This window comes from Pseudonaja textilis, chromosome 2 (genome assembly GCF_049901715.1).
Source record: "Pseudonaja textilis isolate UNSWEBS1 chromosome 2, rPseTex1.2, whole genome shotgun sequence".
Taxonomy (NCBI): domain Eukaryota; kingdom Metazoa; phylum Chordata; class Lepidosauria; order Squamata; family Elapidae; genus Pseudonaja; species Pseudonaja textilis.
Genome location: NC_141991.1, coordinates 115,342,985 through 115,357,667, shown reverse-complemented (window position 1 = coordinate 115,357,667; position 14,683 = coordinate 115,342,985). Strand labels below are relative to the sequence as shown.

General features: G+C 40.4%; 1 protein-coding gene across 3 annotated transcripts in view; it reads right to left on the bottom strand.

Moving 5' to 3' along the window:
• Window positions 1–14,683, bottom strand: part of SDK2 (sidekick cell adhesion molecule 2) — a 407,043-nt gene that overhangs the window by 61,296 nt on the left and 331,064 nt on the right. For all 3 annotated transcript variants that reach the window (XM_087925011.1, XM_087925012.1, XM_087925013.1), the window contains exons 9-18: window positions 12,862–13,056; window positions 10,885–11,001; window positions 9,163–9,330; window positions 6,668–6,770; window positions 5,346–5,522; window positions 4,063–4,199; window positions 3,242–3,389; window positions 2,266–2,406; window positions 1,923–2,104; window positions 1,474–1,589 (exon numbers count right to left, since the gene is read on the bottom strand). In XM_087925011.1, the coding sequence (XP_087781137.1) occupies window positions 1,474–1,589; window positions 1,923–2,104; window positions 2,266–2,406; window positions 3,242–3,389; window positions 4,063–4,199; window positions 5,346–5,522; window positions 6,668–6,770; window positions 9,163–9,330; window positions 10,885–11,001; window positions 12,862–13,056 (1,484 nt within the window). The remainder of the gene's footprint in view (window positions 1–1,473; window positions 1,590–1,922; window positions 2,105–2,265; window positions 2,407–3,241; window positions 3,390–4,062; window positions 4,200–5,345; window positions 5,523–6,667; window positions 6,771–9,162; window positions 9,331–10,884; window positions 11,002–12,861; window positions 13,057–14,683) is intronic.

Genomic DNA, 14,683 nt, shown 5'->3' with positions numbered 1-14,683 from the left:
AATACTAATCAAAAATACTAAGTGGCATTTAATAAGTATGTTAAGTATCCTTCTTAACGTTGGTTATCTCATTTGGCAGCAATTAAATTTTCAAACTCCTCTGGAGTAGATTAAGAAGCAAGTTTTAATTATTTAAATTCAATTTAATTAATGCAAATCTGAATTAATTACAATTCAGAATTAAGCACACAAGTCAAGTCTTCCATACAAGTATTATCTTTTTGTAAATATATTTTAACAGATAAGCTTGGAGCCATGAAAACAAATTTTAATTAAAGGAGAACTAAGATAGGTCTTATTTTAAAAGAGCTGATGATCAAATAACTGTAAACTAAGAGGATTCTTCAGATTCGTATGCAAGTGAGAGTTTAAGTATCATTAATTGTATTCTCTCTACTGGCTATTCTCTCTATTATCTTAAACAAGAAGCTTCCCTAAGAAAAGCAGTGAAAAAAAAGCTTTCATTTTGAAATCCAAGTTGCCATTTCATATTGGAGCACATGGGTGCACTAGTTTCCTACAATAGAGTACATTCAGTAAGTAACAGCCATGGAGATGCATAATTCTTATAAGAGATCCCCATTTAACGCTGCTAAGGAGGAATCATAATTAAATTGGTCTTTTATAGCTAGCTCTGGGATGATAGGGAAAAAAAACAGAAGCAAAGACATATTTTGCTAGTCTTACTGACTATTTAGTGGTTGCTTGGAGGGTGGGGGAAACTTGGACTTGCTTATAGTTATGGTTTACATATTACTGTTCAAGGAGAAGGAGGGTCAGATTCTCTACCATTTGTAAATTACACTGTGACTAGTAGGATAGGAAGATCCCATTAGATGAAATTTACAGATAAGACAAAGATCATTAGTTGACCCAGGAACAACACTATGCCATGATTAGTGCTGCTAAAACAGTTAATGAAAAGAAACCTGAAAGCTATGAAACTCTATTAAATAGACTCCCATCAAGAAGTACAAGCAGAAAACAGCAGGAGTGTTTGGCCCTTCCTGATAGAAGACAATAGGTTATATAGCTTTCAGGTAATGAAAGAATGATGATTATAGATTCTGTTAGCACTTGGAGGAAAGAGGCAGGATGGGAACTCTGATGCAGATGTCTGGACTATCTTATCTTAATCCTATTTCACTTCTATTTCACTTCCTGGAACAAAAATAACTATCCAGTTAATCATCTCAAAACTATAGTTCATGTCTTCATTTATGTTCACACAAATGTTCATTGTCCAATCTGTCCAATCCCATAAGGAGCCAGGAGAATTTTGGGGTTACAACTAGCCTTCCCCAAATTCATGTTCTAGATGTGTTGGGGTTGCAATTCCCAGAATTTCTACCCAGAGTCCCAGCACCTGGGTGGGCATCCGGAGAGGAAGTAAGACTTGTCACAGCTGTTGGCTCTAGCTCTAAATCCCATAGAAGCAAACAACTTTCTCCCCCTTCTGGATATGCCTCTTACCTTGTAGCCCTGGTTGATGCCGTTGACAAACTGGGGGCTAGGAGGGTTCCAGGTGAAACGAATGGTAGTAGAATTGGTGGCCTCAGCCTGGACATTACCCGGAGACACCGTGGGAACTGTGGAAAAGAGAAATCGGAAGGAAGCATCTCAGCAACATCTGTAAGGTGCACCCCCAATCTTCCATGTTAAGTTCAACAGCTGTACACTTGGAATCAAGGCTGTAAGAACAAAACTTGACTGAGATTTAAAGGGAGTTGTCTACTGCCTATGGTGTTCTGAATCTTTAGCATGGTACGTTCCTGCCTTTTTAAACCTACCACAACTGCTTTTCAATGTTTCATGGCTACAATGGAAGAAAACAGAACTGGTATGAATGGGCAGGAACTAATCCTCTCACCAACAAAAGTAGGGTTTCCTCTTTCCCTGGATGACTTTGTATCATAACTTACCACCCTGGAGAGTCCATTCTGTGACTCTGGTACTGTAGACACCCAAGCCGGCACTGTTGTAAGCAGCCACTTCAATTTCATAATTAGTCCAAATGATTAGGTCCTCAAGCAGCAGATTGTTGACGTCAGCATTACTAATGTTCCTGAACTGGTAGCCAACTGGCAGACCAGCCAGGCAAAATCTGGAAAAAGAACAACAACAGGATGAGGTCTGAATCAATAAGATCATCTGTAGGAACAGTTAAGCCCAGTGGGCAGCCACTGCTTTTCCAATTTTGCAGCCATCGGTAAAAGATTAAAAAGGCTTCCGAAGATTTATTTGCTCTGATGACCTAGCCGCTACCTAATGATGTATCCCTTGAGAATGCCATTCTGGTGGTTTTCAGGTGGTGGCTGCCACTGGATCATGATAGACTGGTTTGTGCGGCCGCTGGCAATGACATTTTGTGGAGGTGCTGTGGGGGGCTCCTCAGGAAGCAACAACCTATGGAAGGAGACAAAATGTAGGAGGCAGGTTTCAAAGCTGGTTCAGAGTTTAACTTAACACCCACACCTTAACTTGTAAAATTTAGTCCTTATGAAGCCAAATCAATCTCAGCCATATCATGGCATGCCCTAAATACCATCCTGTGTATGCGTGAGCTGCGTTAAAATGGCGCAGCCATTTGCTCACATAAACATTCTTTAACCCAGGGGTCCCCAACCCTCAGGCTATGACCCACCAATGTTCTGTGGCCTATTCGGACTTGGGCCACGTGAGCTCAACTTCCAAAAGCAGTGAGCCGGTGGGCATTCATGCACCAGCCTGCTGCTTGTGCAAGGGACTGCATGTGCACTGGCCCACCGCTCGTGCAAGGGCTGCGTGCACATGTGTGCACCAGCATGCCGCTCACATGGCCCAGTTCCCCTCTCTCTCCAGCCACACCACCAAACCTCAAAGGTTGGGGACAGCTGCTTTAACCCCATCTTAATACCAGTATAAAGAGAGCAGTTATCTGGCTCTGCATGTACATCATACAACACTGGGACATACGGTTGATAATAATCCAAGTCTTGCTGTCTTGCCATGATCATGCTCCCCTTTCTGCATCACCTTTAAACATTAATTAAAGACTGGTTCCCTGGTGCCATCACAGGTATTGCTATACATGAATGTGAGCCAGTACAATGCTCACTCACACGTATTTGGTTTCTTCTCCTACAAAAAGGAACCTAGTAGAGATACACCAAAACATTTCCATTCTTAAAATCCGATCAGCCCTTCTACTTTTGCATGTGATTATATCTGCAGCTGCCCATGTCAGATATGGGCAACTCACCTCTCAGTGTCCTTGCTGAACTGGCCTTTGCCCACATCATTAACAGCACAAAGGCGGAACTGGTATGAGCGGGCAGGAACTAATCCTCTCACCAGTACTGAATTTACTTCAGGATCCACACTGGCCATAAGAACTGTCCAGGGAGCATCTGGAAAGAGAAGGAGAGAAAGAGAGAGAGAAGAGAAGTAAGGCACAATCCTATGGAAAATTATTTATGAAGAATTATGACAACACAGTGCATGCTGTCCATCTTTAAAAGAAAAAAAAAGTTGTTATCTAATCCTTCAGCAGATTCTTTTATGTAGTGGTCCCACAGACCAAATTTTATCCAGAATTATCCAGTACCTGCAGAGAAAATTCCAAGCCTCCTTCAATCTTACACAGTATCCCATTCTTTAAAAGGCAGGATCCGGTTCTTCTCCTGGCTGCATCCTAAAGATCATTGCTATGGGAAGAAGCTGTGCATGTTTGATCAGGGAAGGAAAACCATCTCAGGGTTTTTCCAGGGATAAAGGAAATCCCTCTGTTCAACACAAGGTAACCCTGCACCTTTGGGTAAGCTTAGCAGTGGCAATGGGCATAAGCAGTATTTTTAAACTATAATGAATTCTTGAGAAAACTTAAAAGAAGAAGCCACAAATTGCAACAAATTTTACTGCCTACAAGACGTCCTCCAGAAAATTAAGACTCCCAAAACATCCATTTCGTTACAGTCCCGCCCAGGATTTTCCCCATGACTTTTGAGAAAGGATCATGACTATAAGAACATGGGCAAGTTGTATCTGGCAATTGTATGGTAGAAAGATGGTGCAATGCCTTACTGTTTTCGGAAACCTCAAGGATGTAACGTAGCAACGGGCTGTTTCCATCAAAGGGCTTGGTCCATGTCAAGTTGATGGCACGTTTCTCTACAGCACTTAGCCTGGCAATGGGGTTTTCAGGTGCATGTGGGAGCTGCCTGATGAAGATAATAGAAGAACCCATTTTAGAAGCTCACGTAAGAGAGAGCTATGAAAGTAGAGGGCCATTTATTAGGAAGGAAAAACTATGTAGAAAAAGACTTCCAAGCCACTGTGCATTGAAAGTTTAGACTGCCTATCACTGCTGGGGTTTATAATGGAACAAATGCCCTGCTTAATCACAGTGTTAATTCAGTGGGAAAGAGGTTTGTGGAGAAATACACAAAGTGCCCTGGAGATATTTAGAGACCCTTGATTTTTCCAGCCAACAGTGCTGTATAATTTCTGCAGAGCAACTATCAAGATTTTCAGAGATGAGTGGCTTATGCTTATTCAATGAATCAAATGCTATTGATATTCAGGTTTGCAGTGTGAAAGTTGCTTCAATGCAATGTGCTGTAACGCTGCAGACAAGCATTTGAATAATAAAGAGTATGATTAGACAATGAATAATATGATTACTGATAATATGATAATAATATGATGATTCAGTAAGGAACACACACGTGGCAGAGTTTTGTATCAGAACATGTGCAAATGTCGACAGCAACAGTACCACATTATACTTACTCTTATGCTGCTGAACTAACATTCTGACTGCATATCAGTTCATGGTGAGAGAAATTTGAGTCTAACTAGGAGTTGCAGAATGACTCATAAGGAAGTACATTATTATAGTGATTTTAAAAGGCCAGAAAAGCATGCTATTTGACTCATATGGTATTTTTGCAAGATATAAGGTAAAATATGAATGTATGGCACTGGAATACTTTGGATCATCTCTTCTAGCAGCCTCACTCACACTTTAGCTAGTTTCTGGTTCATCGGTGTATCAGAATATGTTGGCTCCTCACTTCTAGGACAGGAGTGCACCACTTTCATTATCTGATAGCTGTACTTGGCTTCTGAGTAGCATGCCTAGCCCACGTTCCAAAAAGTATGATTTCGTTTATGTTTTACAATTAGTTAAAAACACATTTAATATGACCCCTCTCAATGTTGTGTATCATAGTCCTCTCCCTCAATCATGCTACACTTAGGTTACTTTGGATGGTCTCTGGTGGCTATAACTGAAGAGTTTGGGGGAACACACCCAGCCCTGGTATTTCAGATTCTATACCTGTATTGAAGAAGGGTAGTCTTACCGAACTCGCAGGTGGGCACTGTGAGAGTCATTGCCTCCAGCAGATATCACATGACATGTATAGGTGCCAATGTCCCCTGACCAGGTCTGGGCAATGTGCAAAGTGCCAGTGGTATCCAGACGCATGCGTGGCATGTTTTCTGTGTTCACAATCGTGCCATCCTTCTCCCACATGTACCTAAGGAAAAAGAAACCAAGCATGGTGATAAAGGTTCTGCCCCTGCCAACTATTCCTAGTCTATCCAGATTGCTATTGGAATCTTTGATTGATTCCTGATATCCTAAGCCACGTTGCAAAGAACTAGAAACAGATCATGTCTCAAATCTGATTGCAATGATCCAATTCTTTAGTCCTAGTTCTTGTCTAAACTATTTTCTAGAATACTCCAACTTCTTCTGTACGTGGTGGACTGCTCATCAAGTACTAGCATGTACACTAATACTAATATGTTACACAACCCCCCACCCCATCCTATGGATATTTATGGAAGTTAGTTATCTCTTAGTATGCATTCTTACAATGTAGCATATTGTTCACAAATAGGTTTACATATTTGTTTAACCCTAATTTGGAGAATAAGTGACAACTAGTTGAGTTCATACTTTGCTCTAAGCTATAACCATATGGACTGGGTTCACACCATGCTAAGCTAAAACAAAACCATATTTTGACAATATGACTTAATATGATGGCATACCATGATGTTCTTCTTTCACTCACTAGTGTAACACAACAATTTGTCTCAGCTTCAAAACTAAGCAAAGCACCAGGTGGCAATATAGGCCTATGGATTTGCATGTAGGTATTTTGCATTATGTTCCTCAGTAAATGTTCTTAAAGTGCATAAAGATGTGTCTAGAAGATTCCTTGCTTTGTCATGTTGTAAGACTCCAACATCAATCTTAGAAAAGCATTGTAGATAAATGGAGTCCTGGTTGTTCCCAGATTGCAGAGATGGCTAGAGAGTGTCTCCTTTCAAAGGGGCTAATTTGTATGAAGAAAGGTGCAATGTCCAGACAAGCTGAGGTCAGTAAACTATTCCTTCCCAGCAAGAGAAATATAAGCAAACCCCTAGTCAGGAGTTTATATGCTCCTCAGGAAGCCACCGACAGTATATACAGAATTCCAGCATTGTTTCTAAGCTGAATATTTTTTTTTCTTAAAAATAAGTTTTGAAATTTAAAGTACAAGGACATTCGAGGTTTTTTTTTTTTTTAGAATCCTCAACTAATATTCTAAAAATGGATAGTTTTTAAAACTTGGCTCTCATTTCTTTCCTTGTTTTTCCTTCATCTTAACACACATGAGAAATGATCACCTACCGAACTAACACATTGGGGTCATGTGTTACTCCACAAGTCATTGAGGCCTTGGTGCCTTTGATGACACTTTGATCCTGAGGTGGGTTGGTGATACGAGTCCGGGCTGCCAGATAAAGAGACAGAAGACACATTAATATAGTTTGAACACAGATCGAAATGGGATAGGTGAACAGACATAGTTCTTATATCAACTCAGGACTCAACACCTGGAATTTTAAGGTCTGGTAATAAAGGCATCTTTTTTGTAAGATAAGAAGCAGGAGGCCCCCCAAAACCAGATTTGTTACATCAGAATACCAACGATTAAGCAAGCAGGCAAACAAAAGCAATGCACCTGCCCCAATTGTTTTTGAATGCCTAAAATGAAGGGGCATCAATTCAATTTTTAGCTTAGCTACTCCCCTCCCCAAACTGCTTGATATATATTATCTAGTGCAACCCAAGCTCTACATTGAAAGAACAAAGGAAAATACAGTTTCATTGGATCCTTGCTTCCAACCAAGCAACATCCATCCATCCATCCTCCATCTTCCTTCCTACAGACAAGGTAACTCTGTTCACACAATACACGTGAGGGACATGGACGGTACAGAAATGTGAAAATTAAATTAAAATAATAAAAAAACCTGGACCAAATGACAGAGTTTTCTCTCTGTTGTACCAATATCTAAAGTGGAGGGAGGGAGTTAACTATCTCCTTTCAACTACAAATATTTAGATTACAGATGGGGCAGTTATCTCTTTCTGTCCAGCTACTAAAAGGATAGGTTTAGAGCAGCCTTGGAAGAAAAGGGCTTCTCTTGGCATTCTGTCTTGGAGTTATTTTCCTTTTTGTTACCAAGTCTTTGGGCAAATGGTAGCTATATAAAGAATAGAAAGGGATGTGGGAAGGAGTTGACTCTGTTTAGATCATAGTTGATTTTTAACAACTGGTGTGTTAAACAACTGGGTGTTTCCACTCCACTGGGGTGGAAACATGTTAGGAAATGACAGCTTTCCAGCCTTCTTAATGGCAACTGGAAGGACAGTGAAAATGGCCACTTCCTATCTGACTCAGGGGTGGGATTCATTTTTTTTTTAACTACTAGTTCTGTGGGTGTGGCTTGGTGGGCGTGGCAGGAGAAGGACACTGTAAAATCTCATCAGAGGTGGTATTTGCCGGTTCTCCAAACTACTCAAAATTTCCGCTATTGGTTCTCCAGAACTGGTCAGAACCTGCTGAATACCACCTCTGATCTGACTGCTTGGTAACAGCGAGCTATCCACACAGAGAGGGGAGATCAATTGCCTGATGAAGCAGCTGACTTGATCACTTGTGCTATTTAATTTAGCCAGGCTACAAACCCCATCACTGAAGTGTTATTACAAAGGAGGCTTTTTCATTGAATGTGAGCTTTGTACTTGCTTATAGTATACACTGATGAAAGGAATAAGCAAGTGTCCCAGATATTTTGCACTATAGCTCTCACAGTTCCTTGCCAATTATCCTGACTGAGGCTGAGGGAAACTGAAGTTCAAAATGCCTTCCAGATGTGAGATTATTTTGATCTACAACAGGGAATGTGGGGAAGGTTAATATAGAATGGGCTTTATAGGGTAATTCACCTTACGAGCAAGACTACATTCATATTTCATATAGGTAGGGTGAGAACCATCAAACAGATAAACAAAATAGATTCTCAGAGCTTACTGTTCCATTTATGCCCAGCAGGGGGAACCAATCCACCTCAACCAGGAATGTGTCAGAGCTAATGGCAATTGCTTTATTAGACAGAGTTAAAACTGGTTTTGAAAGGTGATGGATATGCTCTCAAAAACAATTAGACACTTGTAACCCACATGGTCTACTAAGATGGTAGCATATCTGTGCTTTGTTGCATTAAAGATTAACAGGGAAATTGTGCTGATTGTTCCCATAACATGACATTGTGGGATCAAACTTATCATTTGATTCTTTATGACATGCTTCATTTTATAGGAATGCATCAATATGCCATTAAGAAACTGGCCAGAGAGGCAAACCACACATGACATCTCTGCATCAGGGATTACTCCTGGACCAATTGCTTACTGAACAAGCAAAGGCAAATGTGGGAAACTCTGCTAGATCAGGATATTGACTCTCCCCCATTCCCGGCTGCTGAAAACGGTGGTGAGCAAAGCAGTGATTATTATTGTTATTCAACATTATCAAGGAAAGTAGGGCTTTTGGTCGCTTTCCTCCATTTTCGCTGTCCTATGGGGGGGATTTTTAACTTTAAAGTGCACTAAAACGCACTCGACCTAAATGGGAGGATTACTACTTTCAATTTTCCTTAGTTTCCTATAGCATTAATTGGGAAATAAGTCTGGCATTATTAGGCGGCTTGACATAAAATCTGGGAAAGTATAAATGTAAGGATTCTGGGAGATTAAAAACAAAACAAATTACAGGCATGGGGTTCCCAAGAGAAAGAAGAAGGAAGCTAATAAGAGGGCAATGGGGAGACTTTTACCCCAGACAATAAGCTCTGCAGAAGCTTCATCAACTCCACGCGAGTTAGTAGCCAGGCAAATGTAGCTGCCAGCGTCTGAGATCCGTGAAGGGCTGATGAGGAGGCTTCCTGACTCTAGCAATGTAAATCGAGGAAGCTGTACTGAGCCACTGGCCAGGATCCTTTCACCTGCAGGAGAAAAGGGAGACTTCATTGCGTGGTGAGTGGTGACTCTCGTCGAGGCTGCCCATGGATTTTGTCAAATCACCAGTTCTGATCTCAGCGCTAGAGATCTGTAAACCTAGCAGCCCAGCCAGGCACAGAGGAAATGATTGGCAGATTTGTCAACTGTTTCTTCTTCCTCTGTGTGGATGAGCTTCAACCTACCTATGATTTATGAATTCAAAGGGCCTCAAAGAGGAAATGTTGGCTTTAGAACATATCATAAAATACGGGCTCGGCTGGTGACACTTCTTGGAATGTAAATTTGCAGAATAAAGCAAAGGAGCACAAACTTTTCCTGTGCAACTGAGGGAGATATAAAAGTAAAAGTTTGAGTTGCCTGGAAGCACAGGGCTGGATTTTAGGTGGGTAGGAAGTCTTCTCATCTTTTGCAGGAAAGGAGAACAATGCTCTTCAGGTATTTTGGACTATAATTCCCGTACCCATTACACATTTGGTCAAGTGGGTTGGATCTATCATAAATATCTGGATTGCCTGCTTTTTTTTCCCCGTTCTTTCAAGCTACTCATTGATCATTTATTCATTTCTATACCTCTAATACCCTCAGACTAAATCTTTCTTCCCCAGTTAATCCCACCCCATCAGCAGGCTTTAAATGGGAGTAGGGGGAGTAGGGGAGTAGGGGGGTCATAATTTGTTAATGGCTTAGCCCTAGTTCTTCCTATGATTTGAAATGTAATCTCCCTTGCTTGCAGTTCTAATTCTTTATCTTCTTATCCCAGAGGCATCTTATTGTAGGGCTAATATTTCTGAAATACACTCTCTGATCTAAAGCAATATGCTCCAGGTAGGATTAAATATTTGGTTGTAGATACAGGAGATATAATACCCTAGGGTACCTGATCAAAGGAACCCTGTAAGGGTCATACTAAAGGGAACTCAGTAACTTTAAAAAACATAGAGTTGTTTTACATTCAGTGAGGCTATGAAGTTGTTAAGAAAAAACAAATCCATGGGTCATTCCAGCCCAGTTCAACGAGTGGACTTTCCCATCACAATTTTACTGGTGTTTAGTTGTATCCTTCACATCTTTCACAGAAATAGATCCTCTTTGGTATACATGAATGTACTGGCCTAGAAACCAGGAGATTGTGATTTCTAATCCTGCCTTAGGCATGAAAGCTGGCTGGGTCCAGTTACTTTCTCTCAGTCCAGTTCATCTCACAGGATTATTATTGTGGGGAAAATAGGAGGAAGAAGGTATATTGGGTATGTTTGCCACCTCGATGTACTTATAAAGTAATAAAGGCAGCATCAAAAAAAATCTAATGAACAAATATAAAATAAATTCCCAAAATTTGTTCACACATTTGAGGCCACGCAAAGGAGTTCAGAGGGAGTGAGAAAAAAAGGAGACTTTCTATCGTGCGAAAAGAAATCAAGTTTCAAAACCTGATGCTTCAACCCTTCTTGCAAAATACGTAGCTCTGCCATCTTAGTTTCTTGTGTGCCTGATTCCTGTGTTTCCAAAGCATGAATAGTTTCCCAATTCACCATTACCTTTCTGCCAGGTGATAGCTGGTCTGGGAGCTCCAGACGTCTCACAGCTGAGAACCACAGCCATTCCATCAATCACCGTGCTGTCCAAGGGCCCTCTGGTTATGTTGGGCGCAATGCCTATAAATGAGGGAGAGATGAGAAGAATACTTATAGGAAGAGTTTTGAACTACAAGAACTCAGATAACAGATAATCAGAGTTGGAAGGGACCTTGTAGGTCACCTAGTCCAACCTCCTGCCCAAGCGGGGACCCTACACCATTTCTGACAAATGGCAGTCCAATCTTTTCTTGAAAGCTTCAAGTGATGACACTCCCACAACTTCTGAGGGCAAGCTGTTCCATTGGTTGATCGCTCTCACTGTTAGAAAATTTCTCCTTATTTCCAGGTTGAATCTCTCCTTGTTCAGTTTCCATCCATTATTCCTTGTCTGGCCTTCAGGTGCTTTGATAAATAGCTTGACCCCTTCCTCTCTGTGGCAGCCCCTCAAACTCTTAATGCAACACAACACTGAATTTTATTTCCCTGACACCCCACTCCAAAGCCCACCATACTTGAACAGAAATGAAGTAATTCAAAAGACCTTACCCCATGTAAGGTCACTGGGCCATTTTGGCTCAGGTTTAATAATGGATATCATGCTATGCTTTGCGTTGTGGAAATCATCTCTCAGTGAAACAGAGGGAGAACCTGCTATTTATAAAATTCCCATTCTGCTCTCCAAAGACATCTTGCTCTTCCTTGAAGATGAACCCTGCTCTACAAAACAGCATTCACTTCCTATATTTTATTTCCTTTCTTGGCTTTAATCTCCTGGGTCTTCTGTTTGAGCAGGACTAGAATTCCTTCAAGGTCCTTTCCAACTTTTTTTTTTGGTATAATTTTTATTTTTTTCTTATTTACAAACTTACCACTGTATGAACAGTGTGGTACCAGGGTGTCTTGCATTTTAAAACAAATATGACAATTTTGTTCATATTCAATACAGTTGACAATCTTATAAATTTTCATATTAATACACATATTAATTTGATTATTCACCATTTCAGTATCTTATTTTTATGTCGATCTCCATATTCTAAATATCCTTCTTTTCCTACAGGTAGAATATTATTAATCATATTTGTAGTGTTTAACAGATTTATGTGATAATAATAATAATAATAATAATAATAATATTCAATATAACCCAATTCATATTGAGTTATAATCTTCCATTATTTGTTCCCTTTCTAATTTTTAATTTTACCACTATTATGTTTAAAACATATCCTCTTTCTAATCACATTTTACAACTTATTTAATACAGATAAAATAATAATCAATAGCCATTTCCAACTTTGTTATTCGATGAATACATCAACACTATTGAGCCAAATGTGCGCACATGTGCCTGACTATTAATCACTCATATTTTCCCACCAAGCACCACTTGTTCTGAACCAGCCTTCGCAAGTAGGGCTGAGATGTTTAGTCTTAGCCCCCTTTTTATAACAGGGCAGTAACAGTCTTTTATTCACACGGATAAACAAAAAATCAAACGTAATTGCTTGTTGTATACTAGAAACAAACGTTTGTCTGAAACGACTGACCACTCCCAAACACCTACTATTTATTTCCCTGTCAGGGAGGGGCTGGCTATCATTTGCGCCTGCTTCTCCCTGAGAGCCGGCTTATTCTGTTCCTTTGCTCTCCTCTCTTTTCCTCTCTACGCATATGCACATGTGGGTTGGGCTCCATCTGTTCCTCCCCCTCACTCAGCTCAGGCCCTGAAGACGGCTGCCTCTCCACCTGGGGGAGGCCAAAGGCTCTGAAGCTGGCTCAGGCTCCCCCTCTACTTCCATTTCCTCCTTCTCGTCTGACTCTGCTGCTAGCTCTGCCGGCAGCTGACGGGCCACAACACCACGAGTGGTAGCTACTGCAGAGAATAGGTGACAACCAGCAAAGCAATTTAGGAGAAATGAACTTGCTGACACTTACTAGTGACGGCCAAGTATGTGGAAGACTGCACCTCGCCAGCAGCATTGCGGGCAAAACACTGGAACATGCCTGTATCGTCTGGCATTAGGCCACTGATCTGCAGGCTCCCGTTAGCAAGCAGCTTGAAGCGGGCAAGCTTCTCCATTCCAAGTAGTACTGCATCCTTGTACCAGAACATGCTGGGTGGAGGCACACCTGCAATATCGGTGAGAGAGAAAAGGGGAATTTTAAAGATGAATTATTTTAAAATTAAGGCCGACACGCAGACAGAAAGGCCACAGAGAAATCCATTAGGCAGTTACTGGAATAACGATACTGAACTCCTAAACACATATGGCTTTATTTGTGAATTGCTTGCATATGGCTGGATTCTGATGAATGCATGCTTCTCCTCCTTCTCATCTTTATTTAACCAATATATGTAGCTTCCCTTCTGAAAACCTTTCTTAATCACTGTCGGGAGACATTAAAACCTATCTTTGAATTCTTCAGAACCCATCAGAGTTGGGGTGGACTTCAAGAAAAAAAGAAACCCTGTGGCACTCATTGATCAAACTGAATGAAGGTAAAAATGAAATTAGACAAGCTTGCTTTATTCCAGCTGTCTCAAACTCAATTTACCTGGGGGCCGCTGGAGGCAGAGGCTGGGTGAGGCTGGGCCTCATAAGGGATTCCACAAAAATGTTTGTTAAAAAAATATCCTCAAATGCCGCACTAATATTATACTTTCATATCACGGTGGGGGCCACAGGATATTGTCCTGCGGGCCGCAATTGGCCCCCGCGCTGCAAGAATGAGACCTCTGCTTTATTCCTTCCTCCTTCTACAAAAATTTGAGATTTGCTTCAAATCTGATTTAATAATCAGGGAAACAGGGTCTTGTTTAAAGAATTCAACAATAAAATCAGAATGTTCATTGTGCTTTAAGAGGAGGTCTAATGTTATCGTTTGTGCTGAAATACAGAAAAGGCAGTGAAATACTTGCCACACTGTTTTAAAGATATCTTAAAGAATTGTTCCCGGAACTGTCTATGCACAGAGATCTTTCTACACTTGCCATCTAAGATGGGGCAAGCAAAAACAGGGCCTCTCGTGGAATTCTCTTCCCGCTTAAAACTTTCTAAATTTTATATTTTTTATATATTTATTATTTTATATTTTTTTCAGCCATCTAAGAAAAGATGAAAATGGCATTTTATTCTGATAGTTGATTTTTATTGCTGTTTTTTTTACTTTATTGCTCTTATTTATTGTGGTTCTTTCTTATTTTATTATCTTTTTAAAAAAAGTATACCACCTTGTGTTGTCACCCAGTAACAATGAAATTGACAGCTGCACCCAAGTCAGGAAATCCACATTAAACTCTCTGGGTTTGAATCTACATTATCAGAGAGAAAAACGTATAATCTGCCACTGTATACAGGAAGGGACCCCCCCCCAACAAAAAAGAAAAAAAATCTCAGTCATTTTTAAATCCAAGCCCTGAAAGATGAAAAGTGATCTCCAGAGAAATGGGAAGAAGAACAGCTGGTATCCTCAGGGATCATCTGATAATGTGATCCAGGAATAACTCAAATGGGGAAATCTGTTTCAGCCACAAAATCATTGGGAAAAGGGAAGAAAAAAAAATATGAAACCAATGTTAAAACTGATCTCAATTGTGATTGCAATTTATAAGATTTAACATATCAAGGAAAACTAAGCAAGGGATTGTTTGCTGGATGGATTCTTCAACTCTAAGGTATAGGTAATACATTTAGCCAGGAACAACTTATAATTAGACCATGGTTTGAATCGAATGTGTGTGCTAGACAGAATAAAC